The 27,896-nt window shown below is 38.9% G+C and overlaps 1 protein-coding gene across 1 annotated transcript; it reads left to right on the top strand.

Annotated features, from left to right (window-relative positions):
* Nucleotides 1–141: 141 nt before the first annotated feature.
* On the top strand, nt 142–27,362 carry LOC118634761 (myosin-1). Its single transcript, XM_036269507.1, has 40 exons — nt 142–159; nt 412–442; nt 1,995–2,237; nt 2,328–2,471; nt 2,558–2,714; nt 3,802–3,829; nt 4,618–4,732; nt 4,824–4,916; nt 5,051–5,114; nt 5,782–5,880; nt 5,973–6,076; nt 6,232–6,370; nt 6,574–6,692; nt 6,783–6,932; nt 9,394–9,564; nt 10,351–10,663; nt 10,759–10,832; nt 12,024–12,111; nt 12,194–12,311; nt 12,597–12,720; nt 12,809–12,945; nt 13,044–13,299; nt 15,376–15,618; nt 15,709–15,885; nt 16,958–17,103; nt 17,185–17,275; nt 17,358–17,747; nt 18,456–18,582; nt 20,134–20,252; nt 20,392–20,588; nt 21,834–22,017; nt 22,310–22,475; nt 22,565–22,689; nt 23,079–23,387; nt 23,474–23,677; nt 24,015–24,140; nt 24,231–24,401; nt 24,669–24,773; nt 24,893–24,988; nt 27,107–27,362. The coding sequence occupies exons 3-40, from the start codon at nt 2,034–2,036 to the stop codon at nt 27,257–27,259; spliced, it is 5,826 nt and encodes a 1,941-aa protein (XP_036125400.1). The 5' UTR covers nt 142–159; nt 412–442; nt 1,995–2,033; the 3' UTR covers nt 27,260–27,362.
* Nucleotides 27,363–27,896: the final 534 nt, after the last annotated feature.

Here is a 27,896-nt window from a genome sequence, read left to right as displayed (position 1 = left end):
TAATATGAAGGGAATTACGCTTGGAGACCTTCATTGCCAAAAATATGTTTTGCCAAATATGTTTTAAGAAAGAGGAGGAGGCTGCGTGTTTTCCACATTTGATCCTATAAAAGTACCCTTGGAATGAGTATGGCTTGTCTTTCCTCATAAAGCGTCAAGGTAAGTGTGTGTGAGGACAGGCTCTGTGTGAAAGACGGTAAGGGATGTCTGGCTGCCCTCACGCATGACACACTTCCTGGCTCCCACTGCCCCTGGCAGCCCTTCCCGTGAGGCACCAACTTGCTCCGGAGCAATTTTAATTAGATGTTTTAGTGTCCCCAGTCATTTCCTGGTTCCCAGTTAAGAATTATGCATGCTATATTGAGAATTGTTAGAATTTAATTCAGAAGAAATTTGTTCTTTTTCTTGCAGTTCTGACCCACCTCAAGGTTGCAGCTCTAAGGTAAGATACTGACTTTTTCCCATTCTTCCAAGGGTGCAAGAAATCTTCCACAGTGGTTTAAAGAGTGCTTGGGGTTATAGAATGAAAACATTTCAATTTCATGGCTGATCATGCTCCCCTTGAAAAATTCTGAGAGGGACGTGAGAAACTGGTTTCTTATGCATCTGTGTCTTTTGTCACATATGAAAATGCTTTCTGAGTCTTCCACATAATTTTTTCTATTTCCAACATTGCAGTCTGTCTTCTAAATAACTGAATTATAACATGCAATACAACATTTCAGTGTTATTAATTTATAGAGAACATATAAATTTCCTATACTACCACTTTTACTCAGCACTATATAATATAAAAAACCTAGAGATGTTGTCTGAATGGATTGAATCCCTGCCTTGGAATGTGGCTTGAATCTGCATGTTGTTTCACAATCTCTTAAAATGGAAAATTTCAAAAGTATGACATGGAAAAGAATGCACATTTTCAGCAGGACAAAGCATTCTAATTGTGTCACTCTTATCACTGCAGTTTGAATGGAAACATGTGGAAAAGTTTGCCCAAAGTTTTCCTGGAAAAGATAGGTTTATTATTATAAAATAGATATCTTAGTGTCAGGATTAATGAATGTTAAAGTGGTAAGAGACAAATCTTAAAAAGAAAAATGTTATATTAGTAATAAAGAAAAAATAGGTAATAACACTTTATATTAAGTCTTTGAGAAATACTAAAGACAGGTGAAAAAGTTGAGTTTGTCAAAATTATGGTACAGGAACAAGAGAATTTGATGAATAATAGAATATACACTTATTTTAACAAAATGATGCAAAAACAGAGCCCTCACATTCTTGCTTTCCTTTATTAGGTAGTCTTTGAAAACCCAAATCTAGAATGAAAAGATTTTCACCACATACAAAATAGTTCCTAGGATTTTAGCAACACATTTCTATAGCTCTTTTTATTCACAAAGCCAGCTTTGAGCTATCCACTGTATCCAACTAGTACTGTAGAGGTGTGACGGATGCTGTTGAGGGAAAAGTGCTCCCTGCCTGCAAGGAACTTATAATCCAACTGGAACATAAGAACAGTAAGTGAAAGAGAGGGAGAACACCCTGCCATCATCTTAGCTTTGTGTTCTGTATAAGCCAATAATAGGCAGCTTATGAAAATTAATATACTTAACAAATAAAACTCAGAAAGCAACTACAATATCATAGAGTAGGTGAGCCAGATTACAATAGTCTCTTTCCAAATGCATGATGAAGTATCTGTCAGCAATGGCACAGAACATGGACACTGACATTTCACTTCTAGCCAAGCCAGGAAGCTGGTCTTATTCAACACAACACTAAGCACTCAACTGGTCAGTGAATAAAGAATGTTTTCTTTTTATTTTATTTTCCTTTTTTTCTAATTACAGTTTACATTCAATATTATCTTGTATTAGTTTCAGATGTACAGCAAAGTGGTTAGAAAAGCATGTGATGCTTTATTTTTTTAGTGTGAATCTAATGGTCCAGTTTCTGAATTTTTATACCATCTTTTCTTCTTCTGCCAGGCAGAATCTTCGACTGGCTGCCATCAATAACCCGCAGCCATGAGTTCAGACCAGGAAATGGCTATTTTTGGGGCGGCTGCTCCTTTCCTCCGAAAGTCTGAAAAGGAGCGAATCGAGGCCCAGAACAAGCCCTTTGATGCCAAGTCATCAGTGTTTGTGGTGGACCCTAAGGAGTCCTTTGTGAAAGCAACAGTGCAGAGCAGGGAATCGGGGAAGGTGACAGTCAAGACTGAAGGAGGAGCTGTGAGTAAAACATCTGGAGATGGTTAGACTGGGCCTCACTTTGGCTTAGGTGAGCTGACATTAATTTTTTGATCTGGCCTCTTATTTCAGACTGTAACAGTGAAAGACGACCAAGTCTACCCCATGAACCCTCCCAAATATGACAAGATCGAGGACATGGCCATGATGACGCACCTGCACGAGCCCGCTGTGCTGTACAACCTCAAAGAGCGTTATGCAGCCTGGATGATCTACGTGAGTTCTGCTCATACAATTAGCTAATACTTTTGAAAAATAGTACTTCAGGTCCCCATAAAATATATATTTTCTTTTTGGTGCAGACCTACTCAGGCCTGTTCTGTGTCACTGTCAACCCCTACAAGTGGCTGCCAGTGTACAATGCAGAGGTGGTGACTGCCTACCGAGGCAAAAAGCGCCAGGAGGCCCCGCCCCACATCTTCTCCATCTCTGACAATGCCTATCAGTTCATGCTGACTGGTGAGTGGCTCATCTAATTTTCATATGAATTATTTTACCACCTATAATCACAAGAGGTTAAAACTAAAAAGACCTTTAGAAATCATCCACTCCAACCCACTAGTTGTACAGAAGACATGACTGAAACACAGTGAGGCCCATACTGCTAAGGTGGGCATTAAAACTCAGTTCTACTGATTCCTTCTCCAGGGTTTACTGGGGCATGCAACTGCTCCATCCTTATTAAGTCTGTTTAGCCCCCCTGCTTGGAAAGAAATAATTTATTTTATTTATTTAAGTAACAAGAATAGGAATAATAACTGAGTCATATCATCTGAATAGAAATAATAAATGTGTTCAATCATTTTAGTGCCTATGTTTCATGTTGATTATGAATTAGACATTTTTAGAAGTACTTTGATCTTTTTTAAGTCATCAAAGCTCATTTCAAATATGATATCCTCTCTTTGAATAAAGGGTGTTTAAGGGCTATAGGCATATAAACAGAAATTGTTATTTTCCCCCTCTAAAATAATTTTATTATGATTGAAGCACCTTTTTCACCTGCTCTATCTTTGACCCAATGTCATACTTTTGGGAAGACTAAAAAGAGTTATGGTCTATGACCATGAGACAGAGTGGGGTGTGTGTGTGTGTGTGTGTGTGTGTGTGTGTGTGGCCAGTTGACCCATTTAGAAAGTAAATCTCAACCTTGGCTTGATTAATACTATTTTAACCTATTACACTGCAGTCCAAACCCTTAGCATGTGGTGCATTTTTCAGTTACATACATTATCAGCACTCAGCATGACTCTGAAATCTACCCAGAACAAGTAGGGAATGCATCTGCCTTTGGAAAGTACTGCTCTTTATTATAAATCAGAAGAACACACTTCCTGTGGGAGCTTAAGGAATTTAAGATATGACAACATTTTAGCTTTCCCCCAACTTAAGATGCTTAAGAATAATACCATATATAACCTTACAATAATATATGGAAAGACTCCATTGGATCTGACACTTATATTCAATGCCTAAGTGTTTCCCTACACAAAGTTTTGTTTGTGTAACTGGTATATATGCTGATTATTCACTGTTTTTCTTTCAGATAGGGAGAATCAGTCTATCTTAATCACGTATGTATTACTATTCTGAGTCTTATTTGTATTTTTTTTCACCGGGAAAGTAAAAATCAAAAGAAGACATTAGTTAATGACCACATACTAAAGCATTGGCATAATCAGCCTAAAACTAGATATTGTTTTTACTCTGTTGTAGAGTTTTAGATTGCATCAGAATGTAAAATAGCAATGCTGAAAATTACATCATTTGCTAGTCAAGTCTTGAAAGTTCCATAGAACTTAACTGGGAGAAGGAGATACAAAAGATCTTCCCAGGACATGGCCCAAACCCAGTACAGTGCAGAAAGCAATGTACAATTCTCTGAAGGTTAAGCAGTTTGGGAATGTTACTCGTGGTTAATTTCTAAATCTTACTTGAGGAATGTCTATTCCTTCAAAGACCTAACTTGAAACATGTCTCTGGTCTAAGGAAACTGAAGAACACTTGCATTGTTTTATAGATTTTTTTTTTAACAATTGTTTAATTTCATACCTACTTGTTGAGCAACTGCTCTTTGGACTACTCAAGCCCAGGCATCAGCACCTTTAAAAGAGAGCCTGGCATATTTTAAGCACTGAAGAAGTATGTGTTATATGAACAATGAACGACAGCATTTCTCTACATCCTGTCAGTGATAAGCAACAGAATTAATTAATATGAGCTATAGGTAGGCTGAAGAAAAAGATCTAGGAGAAGCTGATAAAGACATAAAATAGATGCACAGGTAGTAGTAAATGCTGGTGGTAGAAGTGTTTCATGCGTCACATAGCTTATTTTCTCACATATATTTGGTCACTGACAGCGGAGAATCTGGTGCAGGGAAGACTGTGAACACCAAGCGTGTCATCCAGTACTTTGCAACAATTGCAGTTACTGGGGAGAAGAAGAAAGAGGAAGCTACTTCTGGCAAAATGCAGGTGAGTCTGATAGCCAGAGTGAGAATCAAGACTGTTAGGGCTCTCAAGAAGTCTAGAGCCTCAGGTGTGAGCACTGTTCTTGTCTTTGCAGGGGACTCTGGAAGATCAAATCATTAGTGCCAACCCCCTACTGGAGGCCTTTGGCAATGCCAAGACTGTGAGGAATGACAACTCTTCTCGCTTTGTAAGTCTCTTGGTCACAGATGGGTTGTCTCAGTCTTTAAATGCCAGAGAAAGCATGTCTGAATTATTATTTCAATCTCATCCTTCTTGTGAGCTTCAAGCTTTGTACATAACATCATCTTTTTTACTTGCAAGGGTAAATTCATCAGGATCCACTTTGGTACTACGGGGAAACTGGCTTCTGCTGATATTGAAACATGTGAGTAACAGGACCTCCTAAATAGAATCCAAGAATGACAAATGCTGGTCTGGAGGAACATCTTGCAGCTTCTGCTGAGGTTGGAACCTGTGAAACACCAGTTTGCTGCCAAACGTGCCCATGGTTAATGCCAATCTTACCCAGAGTCCACAGTGCGCTTTATCCACATCAGTCATGGATATCCATGTAAGCTCCTGTAGGAACTGCCAGGAGCTGTTGGGCTTGTCTGAATTATTCCAGCCTCAGAATTAATTTCAAAATTTTCTAAGAAAAAAACTAACACTAGGAATAAATGAGTTGCCTATGGGTTGAGTATGTGCAATTACTTCCTAGTCTGAGCCTTGATAAATTTCACTTTTAGGATTCCCTCTATGATAAAGTGAGAAGAAACCCTGGGGAGCAGGGGTTATCAAAAATCAATTATATTTCATATATAAGGATATTCTGTATGAGAAATGAATATGCCTTGGGCCAGCATGCTTTAGTTTCTTTCTAGAGATGGTAAAAGCAACTGCCATTGAAGAGTCATAATATGTGGTACCTCATGGAAACATTCAGCTGAAATCTCAAAGGGCCAATAAAATTTAGCTCATACTCTAAATACAAAAATCACTCCAGGAACTCTATAATCCACCCCCTCCGATCCATTGTCTACTTTCCATTGCAGATCTTCTGGAGAAGTCTAGAGTTACTTTCCAGCTAAAAGCAGAAAGAAGTTATCATATTTTTTATCAGATCATGTCTAACAAGAAGCCAGATCTAATTGGTAAGAAAGAATGTAAATTTATAAGCTACATGTTAATCATTTTATTAACATCTTCTAATGGAAAATGTATCCCCTGAATTCTATGTACCCAGAAATGCTCCTGATCACCACCAACCCATATGACTATGCCTTTGTCAGTCAAGGGGAGATCACTGTCCCCAGCATCGATGACCAAGAAGAGTTGATGGCCACAGATGTAAGTTACACTTGCAGTTGTTGTTTTTTAACACATTATGCCTGGGAACAACAGTGGCAACCTCTGTAGGTGTGTGGCTAAGGCTATAGTATAAATTCTCCTAAATAAATTGGTATCTTCTGCCCTAACTTTTGTTGTCTCATTTCTCCTGGCAGAGTGCCATTGACATCCTGGGCTTCACTTCTGATGAAAGAGTGTCCATCTATAAGCTCACAGGGGCAGTAATGCATTATGGAAACATGAAATTCAAGCAAAAGCAGCGTGAGGAGCAAGCTGAGCCAGACGGCACTGAAGGTACCAAATGAAGCTCCATCTGGGTTTAATAAGAGAATCTAGGCAACAACCCCATTCCAAACTCATGCCTCCTTTACAACTGAGCTTCTGATGGGCTTACAGAAAATAACCCCACGCAGACTTTCTATGGTGATCCACTAATTACTCTATGAATTGTGGGGTGCACAGTGGGTCATGTTGGGTACCTGAATGTGTCTCTACAGTTGCTGATAAGGCAGCCTATCTCCAGGGTCTGAATTCTGCTGACCTGCTCAAAGCCCTCTGCTACCCCAGGGTCAAGGTCGGCAATGAGTATGTCACCAAAGGCCAGACTGTACAGCAGGTAAGCACCGGACTCCAATGAATGACATACATCCTAAGCCTTCACAACATGCCTTTAATAACACCAACAGTTATTACTATATCCATGAAGGTGATCAACTCCGTGGGTGCTCTGGCCAAAGCCATGTACGAGAAGATGTTCCTGTGGATGGTCACCCGCATCAATCAGCAGCTGGACACCAAGCAGCCCAGGCAGCACTTCATTGGGGTCTTGGACATCGCTGGCTTTGAGATCTTTGATGTGAGTCAACATAAACTTTGTAGCAGGGAAGTTTACAAATCATGCTTCTGCCATCAATATTGGGAAAGGACTATGAAAAATAGCTGTACTCAAACTAAACAGATATGCAAAAGAAGACCAAAAGTCCATAAATGGGCATGAATGTGGAATGAGACAGATCTGGACTCATATTCCACCTCTGTCAATGCATACCTATGTAAATTTGGATAATGGAATGATATCTGACCAACCACAGGGCAAATTCAACTAAGATCTGTAGGTAAATCACCTAGCAAATAACACACTTCTGAGATCATTCTGCCAGTTACAAGATTGCTGTATTTAATTCCCTAAACATAAACCCCAAGCATATAGTACTCAGTAAATGAAAAAGAGGGTGATGAGAGTGACACAGATGACAGTGGGGAAGACAATGACAAATTTAAAGAAAGATTTCAAAGCTCCTATCTTCCCTGAAATATCCAGGTGTAAAGAATGTATATGGCATTATAAAGAAACTCAAATTCATTCGCCTAAGAAAGAATACTCCCATATAGCTTAGGAATCGAGGGTCCTCTACCTGATAGCAGTGTCTCAGATGTGTCTGATCTACAAGTTGCATTCCTACACCTTTTCCAATGAGTTGACTAACAGACACTGGAGGAATATTTCTGAGTGTTAAGGACAAGAGCATATCCAGAAATCCACAAGCCCACCTGGGAAGAAAGGAATAATCTGACACTAAACAGAAACAAGAGCAATTCACACGTTTTCAAATAAGAAAACTAACAACAGTGCATACTTGCAATGTCTTTAAGTTTTAATAGAAGGTTTATTAAGATATAATTCGCATACCATTAAATTTATATATTTAAATCAATGGTTTTTAGTGTATTTACAGATATGGGCAGTCATCACAACAATCAATTTTAGAACATTTTCATCACCCCCAACAAGAAACCCATCCCCATTAAGTCATTCCTCACTTTCTGCTCCCCCAGCCCTTGATAACCACTAATATTCTTTCAGTCTCTATGGATTTGCCTATTCAGAACATTTCATAGAAATGGAACTTTACAATATGTGGTCCTTTACAACTGGCTTCTTTCACTTAGCATGTTTGCAAGGTTCATTTGTGTGGTAGAACCTCTTCAACTTCTGTGTATGGTAACACTGTTCTAAGATAAGAGCATTCACAATTGTCTTTAGATCTAGGTGTCCTGAAGAGTAAAGCAGAGCAGATCTCCTTGAGTTCTAATACTGGATGTAAACACTGGCTCTGAAGTCAAAGCAGTGGAACCCCTGCCATGTCCCTAACTAGCAGATCTTGCTCAGGTTACATAATCCCTCTAATAGTGTTTCCTCGCCTATGAAATGGGCAAATAGTACTACCTTAAATAGAACTGCCATTTGACCAAGTGATCCCACTTCTAGGAATTTATCCTAAGAACCCTGAAATAACAATCAGAAAGAATATATACACCCCTATGTTCACAGCAGCACTATTTACAGTAGCTAATATCTGGAAACAGCTCAAGTGCTCATCAGTAAATGAGTGGATAAAAAAAGCTGTGGTACGTTTCTATAATGGAATACTATACAGCTGTAAAAATGAAGGAACTCTTACCCTTTGAGACAGCATAGAGGGAACTGGAGAATATTATGCTAAGCAAAATAAGCCAGTTAGAGAAAGACAAGTATCACATGATCTCACTTATATGTGGAATCTAATGAACAAAATAGATCCACAGACATGGAAGCAGGGAACAAACTGAAAAATCTCAGAGGAAAGGGGTGGGTGGGAAGAGATTAACCGAAGAACTTACATGCATATATACATAACTCATAGACACAGACAATAGTGCAGTGAAGGCTGGGGTTGGGGGTGGGAGCAGGGTGAAGGGGATCAATGGGGGGAAAAAGGGGAGATATCTGTAATATTTCAACAATAAAGATACATTTTTTCAAAAACGTGGCTGTGAGAAATAAATGCAATAATTTATATAAGCACTTAGCACAGTCTAGCATACACTAAAAAATTTTCAACAAATGTTAGCTGTTGAATTTTTACTCCTATTATTAATAACAACATACAGACCAACATACAGACCACAGTGACTCATATGTATCAACCTTACCTAGTTATACCACATAATTGTTAAGAGGTAAAGAAACCTTAGTAAAGAAACCTCTAACTACTAAAAATAGATATTGTGAAAAACAAATAATTATTTTATTGCATAAGGAAGCATCATTCAGACTGTGTTTACTCCTGTTCAGGAGATACTTCCAACAAGAGTGGTGACACTTCCTAGCCCACATCACCAAAAAGACATAGGAGGGAGAAAGGGGCTTGCTACAGACAGGACAAAGCCATACCATCCTAAGAGGGTAGTGGGGTTAGCCAATTAAGAAAAGCCCCTATTAAATAGAATTTTTTAATTATAAATTTAATGTTAGTTTGTACTTTCTACTTATTTAGTTCAACAGCCTGGAGCAGCTGTGCATCAACTTCACCAATGAGAAACTGCAACAGTTTTTCAACCACCACATGTTCGTGCTGGAGCAGGAGGAGTACAAGAAGGAAGGCATTGAGTGGGAGTTCATTGACTTCGGGATGGACCTGGCTGCCTGCATTGAGCTCATCGAGAAGGTAAAGAAAGAAGTGCTACTCCCCAGGGACAGCTCCTCTTTAGTTGGGGCTATCTCCTCTTGGCTCCAACTCTTTCCTGCTCATACATCACTACCCCTAGCCCCACTCCCCCAGGCTGTGAGCCCTCAGATAGTTGAATCCCCTTGTGCATAAAGGCTAAGTGTTTGGAAAACACCCAGAATCTGTTCCGACACCTAGAGAAGTGCACAGGGGGTTAAGGTTCCAGGGCTCAGTTATCCCCAAGAATGTGATGGGAACCCAACAGTGACTGTGACATTTCATACCTTTCTGGCTGTCCAAAGACCCATGGAGGAGGGAACATGGAGCAGTGGGGTTCCTGGAATGTCACTGTGTAAACAGCTGATAACATTAACTTTAAGAAAAAAATTCCCATGATGTTTTAAGCACTGGTCATGTTGGAAGGAGGTGCCTACTGAGAAATCCAGATGTGATTGTTTAAAATATTACTCATATTACTTTATGTCTATGTGCTTAACTACATTTTTGTAAACCTATTGCTAAAAGTGAGCTACGTTTATGTACACATAATTTCATTCCATGTGCTTTTGCTCAACAAATATTGATTAAGCACATAGCAGATGTCTAGCGCTGTTCTGTCATTGCACCAAACATACCGAGAGCCTTGCTCTCAGAGCACTTATAGTCCAGTCTTCCCAGTCACAGAGCAACAGCATCAGAGAAGTTGGCTTGGCTCCTGGGGACAGTGGAGTCATTGGAATATACTAGTGTTAAATACTGAGGTATAGCCTATTCTGCTCCTTCTAGCCCATGGGCATCTTCTCCATCCTGGAAGAGGAGTGCATGTTCCCCAAGGCCACAGACACCTCCTTCAAGAACAAGCTGTATGAACAGCATCTTGGAAAGTCCAACAACTTCCAGAAGCCAAAGGTTGTCAAAGGCAAGGCTGAGGCCCACTTCTCGCTGGTGCACTACGCGGGCACCGTGGACTACAACATTGCTGGCTGGCTTGACAAGAACAAGGACCCCCTGAACGAGACTGTGCTTGGGCTATACCAGAAGTCCTCACTGAAAACTCTAGCTTATCTCTTCTCAGGGGCAGCAGCAGCTGCGGAAGCAGGTACTTTTCAATAGAATTGATCTCTTACTGAATTATAAAACATAAACTGAGAAAGTCAGTACTATGATTGCTTGTGCTTTCTCTGTTCCCCTTAGAGGCTAGTGGTGGTGCAAAGAAAGGTGCCAAGAAGAAAGGTTCTTCCTTCCAGACCGTGTCTGCTCTCTTCAGGGTAAACACTTCATTTTCTCTAATTAGATTCAGGAAATTAAATTTTACATTATTGTGTGGGGAAGGAGAAGTAATGTTGCAAGTATTCTAGAACTGGATGTGACTCGAGGAGATAGGTCAGCAGGTAATGGTAGAACTGAGTCTCAGTAAGGTTTCCAATAGTTTGGAAAGATGTGCAGTATGATATAGGAGACACAGGACTCAGGGAATAAGAGTGAATTGCAGAAACCAGTATAAGATGGTAAGACTCCATTTGGGGCCAGAAAAGGAGGTCATTTGACACTCAAAAGTTTTTATTCGGATAGGATTAAGCAAAACATGAGATTTTCTTGAGCCTTTGGGAGCCTCCAAATGAGGTAGGTGCTTATGTCAATATTGGCATAGAACTGAAATGAGTATATTTTAAAAGCTGAGGCTAGAATAGTGGTAGGGGTTGAAAGCTGAGCTAAAAAAGTAACAACCAGATGTGATATAAAATAGTCCTTTAAAGAAAATTTACCTTTCTCTTGACAATCCAATCTGTAAAAATTGAAGCTCTAGTTATTCTGAAAAGAATAGAATTTCCTTGGAAAACACTTGGTAACATGGCTGTCAGTTTTCTGCCAATTCCCAGAATAAGGCATTAAAAGGCCACTTTCTATGGAACCAGAAAGAGGGCACAGCTTTCTAACTATGATAAGAAATAAGCATGTGATAGGAAAGCAGATACAATTGAAAGTCGGGTAAAGAAAGAAATGGAGATTTGGAGAAAGACACTGAATTATTTGTAAAACCCGACTACATATTTAGGCAAAAGAGGGTGGGTGAAGTATTTCCATATGTTTAGAATGTCATACTAAATTTAGAACATATGGTATCACATTCAACAGCAGAGAAGAAAAATAGATATATAATGCACAAAAATAGGGAATAAAAGACCATTTTAGGAATGTAGAAATTCCAGAGCTAACTCTTTGCAAATTTTAATCTGGATGGGTACTGGAAATATTGGGGGGAACACTTTATAAAGTATGTACTCGTCTAACCATTATGTTGCACAGCTAAAACTAATACAAAATAATATTAAATGTAAACTGTAATTGAAAAATAAATAAAATTAAATGAATGTCATGGATCACAGTGATTATGTCTGTATATATCAATGTATGAAAATAGTATACTTTTCAAACCAAATATTCATACGGTTTCACAGGAGAATTTGAATAAGCTGATGACCAACCTAAGGAGCACTCACCCTCACTTTGTACGGTGCATCATCCCCAATGAAACCAAAACTCCCGGTAAGGAAGTTCTGATATCCAGACAAGCTCCAGTGTATTTGTGCTAGAACATGAAATGAGGTCTATGTATCTTTCCTTTTAGGGGCCATGGAGCATGAACTTGTCCTGCACCAGCTGAGGTGTAATGGTGTGCTGGAAGGCATCCGCATCTGTAGGAAGGGGTTCCCAAGCAGAATTGTTTATGCAGACTTCAAACAGAGGTCAGATTTTTCACCATGAATTATTTTAAGAGATTCTTTTTATTTACTTTAATTTTTCAATGAAGGAATGGTTATACCTTCTATTAAAATTGAAAAAAAAAATTTAACTGACTCTGTATTGACATACCAGAAGTTTGACACCCTTTGAATACATAAAGAATAAAGAGGTAGATACGATTTCCTGTCTATGTTTGTTAGACTACCTAACAACTGTGTTGTTTCTATAGAAAGGCAGGAAGACTTCTTGTTCACGACAGCGGCTATATCATTTATTTTTTTAAACAGATACAAGGTATTAAATGCAAGTGCTATCCCTGAAGGACAATTCATTGATAGCAAGAAGGCTTCTGAGAAGCTCCTTGGGTCCATTGACATTGACCATACCCAATATAAATTTGGTCACACCAAGGTAATAGTCACTAAAGTCTACCTGATGTTATTCCTGTCCCTTTGAAGTTGATGTAAAGTTTCTGATCTACAACTCTGTCCATGCACAGGTCTTTTTCAAAGCTGGTCTTCTGGGGCTCCTAGAGGAGATGCGAGATGAGAAGCTGGCCCAGTTGATTACCCGAACCCAGGCCAGGTGCAGAGGGTTCTTGGCAAGAGTGGAGTACCAGAAGATAGTGGAGAGAAGGTATTAATAGGGATACTTTACTAAACCCCATCAGCCTAGGCCTTTTAATTCTGATTCCTGTTATAACCTGACTTTGAAATTTTCTGTTCCTATGACAGAGAGTCCATCTTCTGCATCCAGTACAATGTCCGTGCTTTCATGAATGTGAAGCACTGGCCCTGGATGAAGCTGTATTTCAAGATCAAGCCCCTCCTCAAGAGTGCAGAGACAGAGAAGGAGATGGCCAACATGAAGGAAGAGTTTGAGAAGACCAAAGAAAACCTTGCAAAGGCTGAGGCCAAGAGAAAAGAACTGGAAGAAAAAATGGTTGTTTTGATGCAAGAGAAAAATGACCTACAACTCCAGGTTCAATCTGTGAGTGTCAGAACCCATTTTTTGTAATCTGAGGCTAAAATTTTATTTAAGCAATTGCTAGGGGAAAGTCTAGATTCCACCTTACCAAGGGATTTATTATCAATCTTTCCTAATTCACAACTGCTTAGAATATTCTATAAAATTTCATATACAATATTACTACAAAAAATATTTGGTAGGATTACTTGCTGTCAAGAAGGGACAAGCTAAAGTGTTTTTTCTTTCCCCCTATTGTTTCTCCCAGCAGAATATGGGCAGGAAATAGGTTAATCTTTGCTCCCTAAGATTCTCCCTACTGAAAATGCAAAAAAGAGCAGTGAAAAAAGAACAATATTGACAGTGAAGAGGGAAGAGACTTTGTGATGAAATGTATCAATTTCAAACCAATATTCTGAATTTTTATGTCTATGGTCCCCTGGCGACTTCCCTCTGAACTCTATCTTTTAGAAACTCCATAGTACCTGAAAGAATAGGATCATTGGAAGGATAATGACAATACTTTATATAAATAGTATCAATTTTTATGCAAAGCATGACAAATAGGGTTGATGTTCTTGCTCTGATGTCCCAATAAATATTCAGAGGCTTGGGAGGAAATATGTGGTCAAACATCACAGTCTAACCCACTTTTGTGCTCAAGTGACATGATAATTTCAGTCACTACCACTGAAATAAACAACAAAAACATTAAAGGTTATCCTCTAGTTTTCTGCATTCAGAAGGGAATCTACATTGGACCTATATGTTTTGGACATACAAATAAAAAATTAAAGAAAGATGGATTGTAAATTATTAGGTTGGCACCGTGACTTTTCTTGGAATTTACATATACCAGGGTCTTCCAAATTGAGGAGAGGTTCCTCATACCTTCAAAAAGCAAGAAATAATTATAGGGGCATCTATGCTGTATCCAAGCATACTCCTCTCCTCTGATTATAGAATGACCTCTTTTCAACATTATTCTATCAACTATTCATTTACTAAATATTTGGTGATGTTCCAAACACAGTATATGACCCTAAGCAAGAGACATGTTCCCTGCTTTCATAAAAACTATAATCCAACTCCTGTCTCTTCTCATGAGAAACATGCTTGCTACTTCTTTAAACACCAACATTTAACATGCTCAGTTCCCTTTAGTTCTTCCAGGGGCTCCCTTTAGTTTTCAGCTATGCTGTCACTGTAGGACATGTCTTCCCTTTAAGTCACTTTTCTGATATTATCCCTCCCTCCTAGCAACCTGGTAGATGCCCAACAATTGTGTTTGTTTTTCATATACTAAACTTTTCTGAAAATAAATATTAAATAGCACCAACTGATCTTAAATTATATATATTAAATATACATACACATTATAAACACATTAAATATTGATTATCATGTAGGGTTTGGAAAAAGCTTTCCTCAACGGTCTTAGGGTCTGAAAATTAAACTGACAAAGACATTTAACAGGAAAGAAGCACATCTTATTCAATGTTTGCATATATAAGGGTGCCTTGACAAGAAGACCTGAAGAAGTAAAGGAAGTAAGCTTTGATGCCTTTCAGACAAAGAAAGAATAAATGTGTAAAGAATCAACAAGACATAAGGGATTGTGCTAAGGGTAGTTAGTAGTGAAGAAGTAACTAGAAAGATAAGGGTTAGTTTAATAAGGTTTGTTTATACAGCCTTCTCAGCCCCCAATTCACCATCTCTGGTGATAAAAATGTCTCCTTTCCTCCTCACATGGGATATTTATGACCTATTTCAGGAAAGAAGTTTCCTACTTCTACCATTTTCTCAAACTCCTTCAGTTTAAGATTTTCAGTATGCCAAAGTGCCATATTTTGAGGCAGTGTGTCCTGAACCTCATCATTAGAAATATAATTGTGTCATAATTTCACCAGGAATAAAGACTTAAATTCCTTTATTTTATCTTCGGCATTATAAGTATCCAATAAATATTTCCCAAATGGTGGAAAGCTAATAAAAATTAACCTAAAGCTTTAAAACACAATTTGTTTGGTTTCAAAATACTAACATAATCAAAAAATATCCAGAAACTAAAATATAAAAGTGTCTATTTTTCCTTCTCAGGAAGCAGATAGCTTGGCTGACGCAGAGGAAAGGTGTGACCAGCTGATCAAAGCCAAAATCCAGCTGGAGGCCAAAATCAAGGAGGTGACTGAGAGGGCTGAGGATGAGGAAGAGATCAACGCGGAGCTGACGGCCAAGAAGAGGAAACTGGAGGATGAATGTTCAGAGCTCAAGAAAGACATCGATGACCTTGAGCTGACACTGGCCAAGGTTGAAAAGGAGAAACATGCCACAGAAAATAAGGTGTGAATCACATTCTGCTGTACTATGCAGAGCTTCTACCATCCAATAAGCTGCTTTATGGTAGAGACAATCTCTTCCTTGACCTTCCAGGTGAAAAACCTCACAGAAGAGATGGCAGCCCTGGATGAAACCATAGCTAAGCTGACCAAGGAGAAGAAGGCCCTCCAGGAGGCCCACCAGCAGACCCTGGATGACCTGCAGGCAGAAGAGGACAAAGTCAACACCCTGACCAAAGCTAAAATCAAGCTTGAACAACAAGTAGATGATGTAAGCTTAACATTATGTAAAATATATATTTTTTTATTTTGTAACAAACTAAGTAAACATGAGTTTGCATTCTTACACTGTAATGAATACTTTCAAGAGCTTCCAATGAATAAATGGTATAGATGTTATCCCTGCTACAAGAATTAAGATGGACATATAAGTAAAAAAATCAATAAAGAAAGTTAGTTGTAACAGATACTATGGGTAAAAATAATTAGGCAGAAAGAAGGAAGAAAAAAATATATAAACAAAAGGGGTCTTCATCTGGGCTTGAAAGAAGAGAGGCTACGGGAAGACAGAGAAGACAGAGGGTTCTCTAAATGGAAAGTGTAAAAAGAGCAAAGAAGCAATAATGATCCATAAGGTTTTCTCTCAGGGACAAAGGGAATTCCGAATAAGGAATGTGGAAGATAAATTTGGCTTTAAACATGTTCTGATAGTAAACAGAAAACCCACTATAAATGTCTGAGTAAGAGAGAATTAGACAAAGGTCATGGTTTGGAGCCCTGGCTGGTTTGACTCAGCAGTTAGAACGTCGGCCCTTGGACCAGAGAATTCCGAGTTCATTCCCGCTAAGGGCGTGTACCTCGGTTGCAGTTTATCCCTGGCCCTGGTTGGGGTCGTGCGGATGGCAGCCAATGTGCTCTCTTACATTGATCTTTCTCTCTCTCTCTTCCCCCTTCTCTCCCTCCCACTCTATCTGAAGATAAATGCAACAAAATGTCCTCTGGTGAGGATAAAAAAAAGTCATGGTTTGGAAAAATTGCTGTGGTGTTCATCCTATATGGTATAGCATCAATCACAATGAATTCTAGTGGGGAGAGAGAGAAAACAAGAGGTCTCCCTAGTAGTTTACAGTAAAAATATGGTAATAAAGTGCAGTTCACCTTGTAAATGATGAATCCTTGGACTAGACAAATAACAAAGTGAAATAGATGGGACAAATTTGTCTATTTCAAATAAAAATCAAAATAATTTGCTGATTACATATGAGTTAAATGTTTACAAGTTCAAGCTGGGACAAAAGGCGGTAACATGCCAGGAACTGTATTCATGGATTATAAACTTTTAGCTTGAAGGATCGTTGGAACAAGAAAAGAAAATCCGGATGGATCTAGAAAGAGCAAAGAGGAAACTGGAGGGAGACCTAAAATTGGCCCAAGAGTCCATAATGGATGTCGAAAATGACAAACAGCAACTTGATGAAAAGTTTAAAAAGTAAGCTGCAAGGACAAAAGATTCATGGGGAGAAATTACAATTAGTATTCCTATGACTTACATAGAGTGCTCTTCTGACAGGAAAGAGTTTGAAATGAGCAATCTGCAAAGCAAGATTGAGGATGAACAGGCCCTTGGGATGCAGCTGCAGAAGAAGATCAAGGAGCTACAGGTAAGTCACAGTCTCCATCTGTGCAATTCAACATGACAAAATTACCAACACCAGCTAAGTTTGTGTTTTGCATCACCCCCAGGCCCGCATTGAGGAGCTGGAAGAGGAAATCGAGGCAGAGCGGGCCTCTCGGGCCAAAGCAGAGAAGCAGCGCTCTGACCTCTCCCGGGAACTGGAGGAGATCAGCGAGCGGCTGGAAGAAGCTGGTGGGGCAACTTCAGCCCAGATAGAGATGAACAAGAAGAGGGAGGCTGAGTTCCAGAAAATGCGCAGGGACCTAGAGGAGGCCACCCTGCAGCATGAAGCCACGGCGGCCACTCTAAGGAAGAAGCACGCGGACAGTGTGGCTGAACTTGGGGAGCAGATAGACAACCTGCAGAGGGTCAAGCAGAAACTGGAGAAGGAGAAGAGTGAGATGAAGATGGAGATCGATGACCTCTCTAGTAACATGGAGAATGTCTCCAAAGCCAAGGTACAGTCATGGTTTAAGCATGGATGGACCTGAAGAGCATAGACTAAGAGAAATAAGCCAATCAGAGACAGATAAGTACCATATGATTTCACTCATATGTGGAATCTAGTGAACAAAATGAACAAGTGAAATAGAAATAACATCTTAAAGAGATTTCTGAAAGACAGGTGTGAGTGAGCCTTTTGAGAATCATTAGTAATTGGCAAGAGGAGACTATGGCAGGACAAGGCAGGAGACTGGTCTGAGGGAGGGACAAGTTGGGTGTGATGTGGAAAAGTGCTCACTCTTCATGGGAGAAGAGCCATATCCAAAGCATATGTGTAGTGAAACTTAAATTCTTTCAAGTAAAGAATACAATTCAACTGCACATTTTGAGATTTTTAAAACACCTCACCTTGATTAGGCTTTTTGCTTTTCTTTTAAGCACAAATACATAATTTGCTTCTAAAAAATATCTCATGTGCTGAATCAAATATAATTATTCTCATATTACAGATAAGTCAATTGAGTAAAGACAAATTCACAAATAGACTATTATCTCATTACTCTTTCCATCACAGTCTAAGGCCTCAGTTATTTTTGTTTGTAAAAATAGTTGATTCTCAAAATAAATTAGTACTGAAGCTCCTATGGAATATTTAGGATTAATAACAATTTCTATGGTCCAAATACTTGCTTGAGGTGTCTTCTACCACTTTCTGAATACAGGGGAACCTGGAAAAGATGTGCCGCACTCTAGAAGATCAACTGAGTGAACTCAAGACGAAGGAAGAAGAGCAGCAGCGGCTGATCAATGACCTGACGGCTCAGAGAGCTCGCCTGCAGACAGAATCAGGTGGGCCACTTACCGGTGTTGACCTTGAACGACAAATTTACCTTGGATGCTCAAATTGTTAAAGAAAGAAAGAAACTCTGCACTGACTTACTTGAGATCATTTATTATTTTCCTGGGAGGTATTTATTCATGAACACATTATTGACCATTGGCATGAACAGCTTCCTTATTTTTGTTTTATTTTATTTTTGTTTGCTTTTTTAAATAAAGAGATCTAGGGTTTTTGTTTTTTTAACATTTTAAAGCAGATTTGACATGAATAAAAATATTATTAAATAAAATGTGTATCCTAACAACATTTATTTTCACTTTTCAAAATGCTTCCACAGTCTATATAATGTTATCCCCATTTTAAAGATGACAAATTATGGTAGTGATGAAATGACTTGTCCAAGAATGCTTACTGTAGTCTTTTTCCTGAAGTTTTTCCAATTGCTGGTAGCTACCACAGTGAAGTAAAGGAAAATTCAGGACCACAACCCAGCCTAGGAGCATTCAAGTGAGGCTGAGAGCATTTTGATTATCCAAACTGGGGAGTCTCTGCATTCATTTCTCCCCCTATCAACTTTTTCATCTTTCTACCACAGTTCTACATCCCCTAGGGAGAAGTAACATGATGGAAATTGTTTCTTAGGTCATCTGGACTATGAAAGCAATAGGCGGATCAAAGTGTTGGACCTTTACTCTTTCATATTCTTTCAAATATTATTCTCTCAAGAACAAAGCTCAAAGTGAGGTTTTTATTATTTTTATACAGATGGAAAGTGGACTTTATGAAAAAGAAAAATTGCATTCTAAAAGACTCTAAATGTTCTTGGTAGTTTTTCTCCCTCAATACATGTTTATTGCTAGTAATTTTGTGGTATAAAAAATGCAAGTTGTGATTCTTATTTACTATTAGAAATAAGGCTTCCAGGTAAACAGTTCAAAAATGGTGTTGAAAAGTTTTTCTCTGTATTTAATATAATGTGTTTTCTGAATTATGGTGCTTAAAGAATTGGACATAAACTTAAATGACATTTTGTTTAGGAACTGATTAGTTATCGCATAAAGCAATTCCCTCTGGGAGTGGAAGGATACTTGACCATTTCTTAGTACAAAAATGTTTCTTTGGAACATCACTTATACTCAAAGAGGGAATTGCTCAAAGTCTCCTATTGTCTACAGAGTAATTCTCTGTTTCTATCAGCTTTCAATGGAAGGTAAACTGGTATAACACTGCTGCCCTAGACAAAAGGGACAGGAATGTTTTGTTGGTTTGATTTGTATTTCTTTTCGCATGTTTCTTAACAATTTCTATGGTGATTCAGATAATCTTAAATACTTCCCAAAATCTTTGTGTTGTTCATAAGCACATAATCTGCCTCAATGTTTTCTTACTTCTCGTTTTTACATAGATTTCCTTGTCAGGGTTAAAGGGGACGTGGGGGCTTGCTGTAATCCATGCTCTCTATCACGTTTTGGCTCAACTCTGTTTCCCTACTCCAGGTGTTCATTTAGAGCTTTAATTTCCAAAGTAAAGTTGAATTATCTGGATCTTGGTCTCCACAGGAGAATTTTCACGGCAGCTGGATGAAAAGGACTCTTTAGTTTCTCAGCTCTCAAGGGGCAAACAAGCATTCACACAACAGATTGAGGAACTAAAAAGGCAACTTGAAGAGGAAATAAAGGTAAGCCATACTTCTTGTTCTTGTCTTCATCCTTGTTTTTTCTTATTTCTACAGATTCCTTCTGGTGGCCTATTGGAACTTAGATATTAAATATCACTTTAAATATATAAAATTAAATCGCCAATCTCTATGTTCTCAGGCCAAGAGTGCTCTGGCCCACGCCCTGCAGTCCTCCCGCCATGACTGTGACCTGCTGCGGGAACAGTATGAGGAGGAGCAGGAAGCCAAGGCCGAGCTGCAGAGGGCAATGTCCAAGGCCAACAGTGAGGTTGCCCAGTGGAGGACCAAGTACGAGACGGACGCCATCCAGCGCACAGAGGAGCTGGAGGAGGCCAAGTACGTTCCAGACTTAGCCAAAATGAAGTATCTCTGTTAACAGAGGACATCTGCTAACTCTATCAAATGCGCAAATGTCCACTACTCCCAAAACAAATAAAAAATGAGGGGAAAACATGCATGAACATAAAACTAAACAAGAAAAACAAATACTCTAGGTTGTCTAAATAAAGAAATTAGGCTAGAGTGTAGAAAGAGTAAGGACATAAGGCAAGAAGAAGCTGAATAGTTTTTTAAAGAGGAACTTTTGACTCTATACAGGGTAGATAGAATAAGACTGCACTGTACTCTCTTGTGCCTCTCCTCTCTCTCAGCAACTAACAAATGTATTTGTCCAAGGTAATAGGTATGTAAGAGAAAAATAATTGGACTTTAAAGCATAGTTCCTCCTTTTGAGATGGGAAAAATGGCTATATTGAAAAGGGGAAGAGTACATATAATATATTGTTAAAGACAATAAAATAAAAAATACACAAAATTCTGTAAGAAATAAAATTGTTTTATAAAGGATCAAATGCACAATGCAATCCAAAGTTCAGGACTGAACTGTAAGGGAGAGAATCTGGGCAAAAAGGGACCTACTTATTCAACAGAAAATTTAAGGAGAGATCTATTCATTTAGTCTATGGCCAATGTACATCCATGTCACTGGAATTATAATGCTTTGGTGGATACTTTGGAAGAGATTCTGAGTAGAGCTCTCAAAGCAAAATGTATACTGATTTGAAAAAGTATTTTATTAAAGGATTTATGAAAAATTAGGAAAATAAGGGATATAATTAGACAAAATCAAGTATATTTTGCTTGAATTCAATTAATACATCTGAGTACTTAATATGAATGAAAGCCTGCAAGAATACAAAGATCAGCAAAATACAGACTCTACTTTCTAGAGATCAAAATTTAGTGGAGAAAAGATATAAATAACAGTAATTCAAGGTAGATATTAATGTTATATAAAGGAGGAATAAATCAGCTACCTTGAAGGGTAAAATATTGGCTTGGGCTGATCATGGATTGCCTTAAAGCTAGGCTATGAGGTACAGCAATATTAAAATTAGGGTTGTTTTCAGTATTTGGTTGGTAAGAGACAGGAATGAGTTAATACAAAACTGGACCTCCAAACCAGGTTTGAAGAGCATGGTACTAAGGGGACTAACTGTGGAAATCACCCTCTTGTACCCACTTTGAACACCCAGTTCTGCTGATAACCATTCACTTTTTTGTCCCTATTTCACTTTTCAGGAAGAAGCTGGCCCAGCGTCTGCAGGACGCTGAGGAACATGTAGAAGCCGTGAACGCCAAGTGTGCCTCCCTTGAGAAGACCAAGCAGCGGCTCCAGAATGAAGTGGAGGACCTCATGCTGGACGTGGAGAGATCTAATGCTGCCTGCGCAGCCCTGGACAAAAAGCAGAGGAACTTTGACAAGGTAATTTCTGCAAAAATTTCTGCCCCAGCATCCAACATGATTAAAGATAGCCTGCTACCGCCAGTGTGACTGACTCAAACCATCAGAGAGCTATATTCCATTGCTCTTGTTTCATGGATAGATGAGTGTGTGTGTGTGTATGGGGTGGGGGGGTGTCTTGTGGTTTCTACTGTTCTTATTCATAATAATTTTTCAGTCCCAGATCATCTCGACTCTGAGAGTTGCTAGAATAAATGGTTTCATGACATCAAACTTTCTCCACTAAATTTCTTGACCATTCATTGCCCCTTAGGTCTTGGCAGAATGGAAACAGAAGTATGAAGAAACTCATGCTGAACTTGAAGCTTCCCAGAAGGAGTCCCGCTCCCTCAGCACAGAGCTGTTCAAGATTAAGAACGCTTATGAGGAATCCTTAGACCAACTCGAAACCTTGAAGCGGGAAAATAAGAATTTGCAACGTGAGTACATTTTACCTTTTCTTTAACAAAAGCGTTAAAAGAGTGTTTTTACTTACTTAACAAATTTTTATATTTTTGGTCACCAACAGAGGAGATTTCTGATCTCACTGAGCAGATTGCAGAAGGAGGAAAACGTATCCATGAACTGGAAAAAGTAAAGAAGCAAGTTGAACAAGAAAAGTCTGAACTTCAAGCTGCTTTAGAGGAGGCAGAGGTAGACATATTATTGTATACTCTAAAACAATTATGAGAGAAATTAGGGTTGATTGCATGCAAGAATTGGTGAATCAAGAGAAAAGAAGAATTTTTACTCTGCATACGAATATAGGGATGGAGAACTGACCATATATACAACTAACATAATTGTATGTAAGGATCTATGCTAGACACTGAGAAAACAGAGATGAAGTTAAGGGCCTTGCCCTCAAGGGCACTATCTAGCAGGGAAGATAGAAGTATATAAAACCAACAATAACACACGGTAGTCATTTCTATAACAATGAAATAAAGATATTATGGTAGCATAAAAGTAGGAACTAATTCCTATTTCTAGAATACTACACACTTCCATTCTCTGCTAATGTCACCCTTGCTGTCATTAAGGCATCTCTTGAACATGAAGAGGGAAAGATCCTGCGCATCCAGCTAGAGCTGAACCAAGTCAAGTCTGAAATTGACAGGAAAATTGCTGAAAAAGATGAGGAAATTGACCAGCTGAAAAGAAACCACATTAGAGTCGTGGAGTCCATGCAGAGCACACTGGATGCTGAGATCAGGAGCAGGAATGATGCCATCAGGATCAAGAAGAAGATGGAGGGAGACCTTAATGAAATGGAAATCCAGCTGAATCATGCCAACCGCATGGCTGCTGAGGCTCTGAGGAACTACAGGAACACCCAAGGCATTCTCAAGGTAAATGGGTTCAAGAGATGGTCCAGAGCAGTCAGGGTGGCTGAAGCTCTGAGAACAAGATGTTTCAATGATCATTTATTCCACAGGATACCCAGATCCACCTGGATGACGCTCTCAGGGGCCAGGAGGACCTGAAGGAGCAGCTGGCCATGGTTGAGCGCAGAGCCAACCTGCTGCAGGCCGAGATTGAGGAGCTGAGGGCCACTCTGGAGCAGACGGAGAGGAGCAGGAAAATTGCAGAACAGGAGCTGCTGGATGCCAGTGAGCGCGTCCAGCTCCTGCACACCCAGGTGAGTAAATATAATAAGAGTAAAAAATACAGAAGAATGATAATCAAAATCTTGTTCATATCTTTGTACTATCTGAAAATTTATTCATAATATTTCATGGAAAATAAAGTTTAAAACATTTAATAATTTTGGATTAACAATATTTTTGCTCATCTTAACTTTGACATCCAGAATTGGCTGTCTTTTAAAAATACATTGTCAACTCAGATACTTGATGTAACAAGGAGAGATACTAATTAGTTAATTTAATTCACTAGTTTGTAATTTCATTAAAACAGCAGGTATCCTAATTTTGTTCTCATGTACTTAATGTTTCTAAATGTGATATTTCAACCAGAACACCAGCCTGATCAACACCAAGAAGAAGCTGGAGACAGACATTTCCCAAATCCAGGGAGAGATGGAAGACATTGTTCAGGAAGCTCGCAATGCAGAAGAGAAGGCCAAGAAGGCCATCACTGATGTGAGCAAGATGAGCATGTGTTTTACTGATACACGTGTGCTACCTGCCATTACCAGGTTTCCTTATTTTCTGGATTTATTGACTAACTAGGCGGCCATGATGGCCGAGGAGCTGAAGAAGGAGCAGGACACCAGCGCCCACCTGGAGCGGATGAAGAAGAACCTGGAGCAGACGGTGAAGGACCTGCAGCACCGTCTGGATGAGGCTGAGCAGCTGGCCCTGAAGGGTGGGAAGAAGCAGATCCAGAAACTGGAGGCCAGGGTGGGTATTTTGATCAGTACATTTCCCATCTCATTCCAATCCAACACATGATTTTTCAATACTTAGTATAAGATGATGTGTGGCATACAGAAATGAATGAGAGATATTCCTTGCTGCCAAAAGCTTATAAGGGGGGAGATTAGGCTAGGGCATAAAAAACTACATATAAAGCAGAGTAAGAGAAGTACTACAGACCATCTGAAGGGTAGAAATCCATTAACTGAATGCATCATAATAAATGCCTTTAAAATACCCATCTTCTTGCAGGTACGTGAACTTGAAGCAGAAGTTGAAAGTGAACAGAAACGCAATGTTGACACTGTCAAGAGTCTACGCAAACATGAAAGAAGAGTAAAGGAACTCACTTACCAAGTAAGGAACATGGCCTGTCTAGGTTTTCACCTCAGTGTGCAAAGGATTAAAAACCAAATGTACAACAAAATATGATGATATTTGTATTTCAAGAAGTTCACTCTTTAAAACAATTTCAGACTGAGGAAGACCGCAAGAATGTGCTAAGGCTCCAGGACCTAGTGGACAAACTGCAAGCAAAGGTGAAAGCTTACAAGAGACAAGCTGAGGAAGCGGTGAGTTTGGAATCTCTTAGGGTGATTGGGCAGTCTCCAGGTCTCTGATATGTCCAAGCTAATTTGATCAAAGGGATGAAAGAAAAAAGGGTAAAATGAGGAACTATTAAAAGGAAATGGTTCAATGACGGTCTACAGAATGAGAAGAAACCAACTAACTGATGAGCCAGGAGAAATGTTCGAGGGATGGGGAAGAGCAAATGCAAAGCTTCTGGGTGGGAAAAAGTCTGGTTCAAGAAGCAGAAAAACAAGGAAGATTGCAGTAGAGATGAAGCTGAAGAGCTTGGTAGGAGGAGATCAAAGGGTCTTGTAGGTCATGATAGAAGTTTGGCTTTTTTTTTTTTAGTTTTTATTGATTTTTTAGAGAGGGAGGGAAAGAGAGATAAAAATATTGATGTGAGAGAGAAACATCAATCACCTGCCTCCTGCACTTCCCCTGCTGGGGATCAAGCCCACAACCCAGGTATGTACCCTGACTGAGAATTGAACTGGGACCTCTCAGTCCATGGGATGATGCTCAGTCCACTGAGCCACACCAGCTGGGCTGGTCTGGCTTTTTTCTAAGTACAATGGGACACTGGGAAGCCACAGGATGGTTTTATGTTGGGTCAGTTATGCCCTGGTTAGTATTCTGGCTACTATGTGGAAAATGATTATTGGGTGAAATAGGTAGGTACAACAAAACATTTAGGAGGCTCTCCAGGTGGTCCCATGGTTTAGATTAGGATAGTAGTGGAACATAAAGAAAGAAGTGGAGGTATTTCGGAGGTAGAAACTACAAGATATGTTAATAGATTGCACTTGGGAGGTGAGAGAAAGGAAATAAAAGATAATTTGTCAAGTTGCGGTTTGAGTGATCAGGTGTACGCATATTACTTACTAAAATGAAAACCTAAGAGAAGAACAGACTACAGGGCAAGAAGAAAACAGTTCTGAATTGGAAACATTGTTTGAAATACCATTACACATACAAATGAAGGTATTGAGTAAGCAGTTAAATATTAAGTCTGGAGCTCAGAAGGTCTCAGTTATGTTCAAACCATGGATTCTTAGCATTCCACCTTATTTCATTTCCCCAGCCTGTGATTCATTGAAAATAATGATCAAGTAACATCAATTTCTTACGTATAAAAATAGGGCTAAACAGACCTACATATCATAAATTAGTTCTTCTGTTCATATATAGTGTTTATTTTTCCCCTGACCTCTAAACCTCTCAGATCAGAGAGAGAGAGAGAGAGAGAGAGAGAGAGAGAGAGAGAACTGTCTCCGTTAACCTTTCTCTAGCTTCTACTTTATCTGTAAGAGGGAAATCTGAGGGTTTTTTTCAAACTCTATTATTTAGTTACTGAAGTTTTAATGGTCTAAGTTTGAATGCCATACTTTGGATGGTTCTATATGAGCTTTTGAAAAAGAATGTTCACTAGAGACTAAACCAGAACTGGTCTTCTCAAATTCACTGGTATATATTCTAACTTAATCAGAGACCACTCAGACTCTTTTAGGAAATAACCAACCTCTTATTTAATTGCTAAACTGTCTTAAATGGTAATAATTTATACTCAAGTGGCAATAATTTATAATCAAGATGATTAGTTTGGTATAATATAGATTGCATATCTGCATTTTTTTAAAGGTCTGGTTCTATTCTCAGGATTCTGGAGAAAAAGAAAAGAGACTAGAAAGCTGGCATATTAGGAGTAGCTCTAAGATGTTTAGAAGTTCTAAAAGAAAAACTTTTAGAACATCTTGGAGACAAATGTCACCTGTTCTTCCTTATTGTCTATGAGTTCAAGATGCATGAGCAGAGTTAATACAAAAAAAATTTCAAGAGCATTTCTCTAGGTTTTTTAAAAGGTTTACTAGCCCTGGCCTGTTTGACTCAGTGGTTGGAGCATCGGCCTGTGGACCAGAGAGTCCTGGGTTCGGTTTCTGCTAGGGGCACATACCAATAAATAAATAAATAAATAAATAAATAAATAAATAAATAAATAAATAAATAAAGGTTTACTAGAGTGAATCATTTTTAAGTAAACAGAAAATTCAAGACCCATTGACTTAAGAAACTAGGAATTCTGAACTCTGTTTACTCCTGAATGCATTTCCATTCATCCTCAGGAGGAACAATCCAACGTCAACCTCTCCAAGTTCCGCAAGCTCCAGCACGAGCTGGAGGAGGCCGAGGAACGGGCTGACATCGCTGAGTCCCAGGTCAACAAGCTGCGGGTGAAGAGCCGCGAGGTTCACACAAAAATCATAAGTGAAGAGTAATTAATCCAAATGCTGAAAGGTGACCAAAGAAATGCACAAAATGTGAAAATCTTTGTCACTCTGTTTTGTACTTACAGTTTTTGCAGATAAAAAATTTATTTGCATAGAGTTTGTGTCTCTTTTTTCCCCCCCTCTCTGTCAAATTTACCTTTTTATGCATCAAATAAAGAAACAAACATTTTGCTTATATCTTATAGCGAAGGATTTAGTCACCAAAAATAAAAGGTCAACCCTGATTAGTAAGTTCTCTAACCCATACATGCCCCTGTGCGGAGCAGGGAAGCCTAGAGGCAGACCTTAGGCATATGGAACACAGAGTATTTGTTAAACCTCGCTTGGCAAAACAGCTAGTGATCAGAAAAGCAGATTCCTGTTAACATCTTGATTCAAAAGCTGAGTAAAAAGATAGTAAAACACTAATTACCAACATAAAAGAGAAAGTAAAAAATGTAGATTCTACACTTAAAAATATTTAAAATACAAACTCTCCCCTATAATAATATGAACTATTATGTTGGGATTAGAATCCCTTGAGGGGAAAATATGTTCTATAGATTTTCTGGTCCTTTTCAAATATGGGATTTTTAGTTTTTTGTCACCTACAGATGTTTGGTTGTTTTTCTGAGCCTCCTCCCTT

Source organism: Molossus molossus, unplaced genomic scaffold, assembly GCF_014108415.1.
Source record: "Molossus molossus isolate mMolMol1 unplaced genomic scaffold, mMolMol1.p scaffold_m16_p_19, whole genome shotgun sequence".
Classification (NCBI taxonomy): Eukaryota; Metazoa; Chordata; class Mammalia; order Chiroptera; family Molossidae; genus Molossus; species Molossus molossus.
This window is presented reverse-complemented; position numbering and strand designations above follow the sequence as displayed.

Bases quoted from the DNA above. Each gene is read 5' to 3' on its own strand.
- LOC118634761 (XM_036269507.1), top strand. From the start codon at position 2,034: ATGAGTTCAGACCAGGAAATGGCTATTTTTGGGGCGGCTGCTCCTTTC. The intron at 17,748-18,455 runs GTACAGTCATGG...TTCTGAATACAG, and splicing joins AGAATGTCTCCAAAGCCAAG to GGGAACCTGGAAAAGATGTG. The intron at 20,589-21,833 runs GTACGTTCCAGA...TTCACTTTTCAG, and splicing joins GAGGAGCTGGAGGAGGCCAA to GAAGAAGCTGGCCCAGCGTC.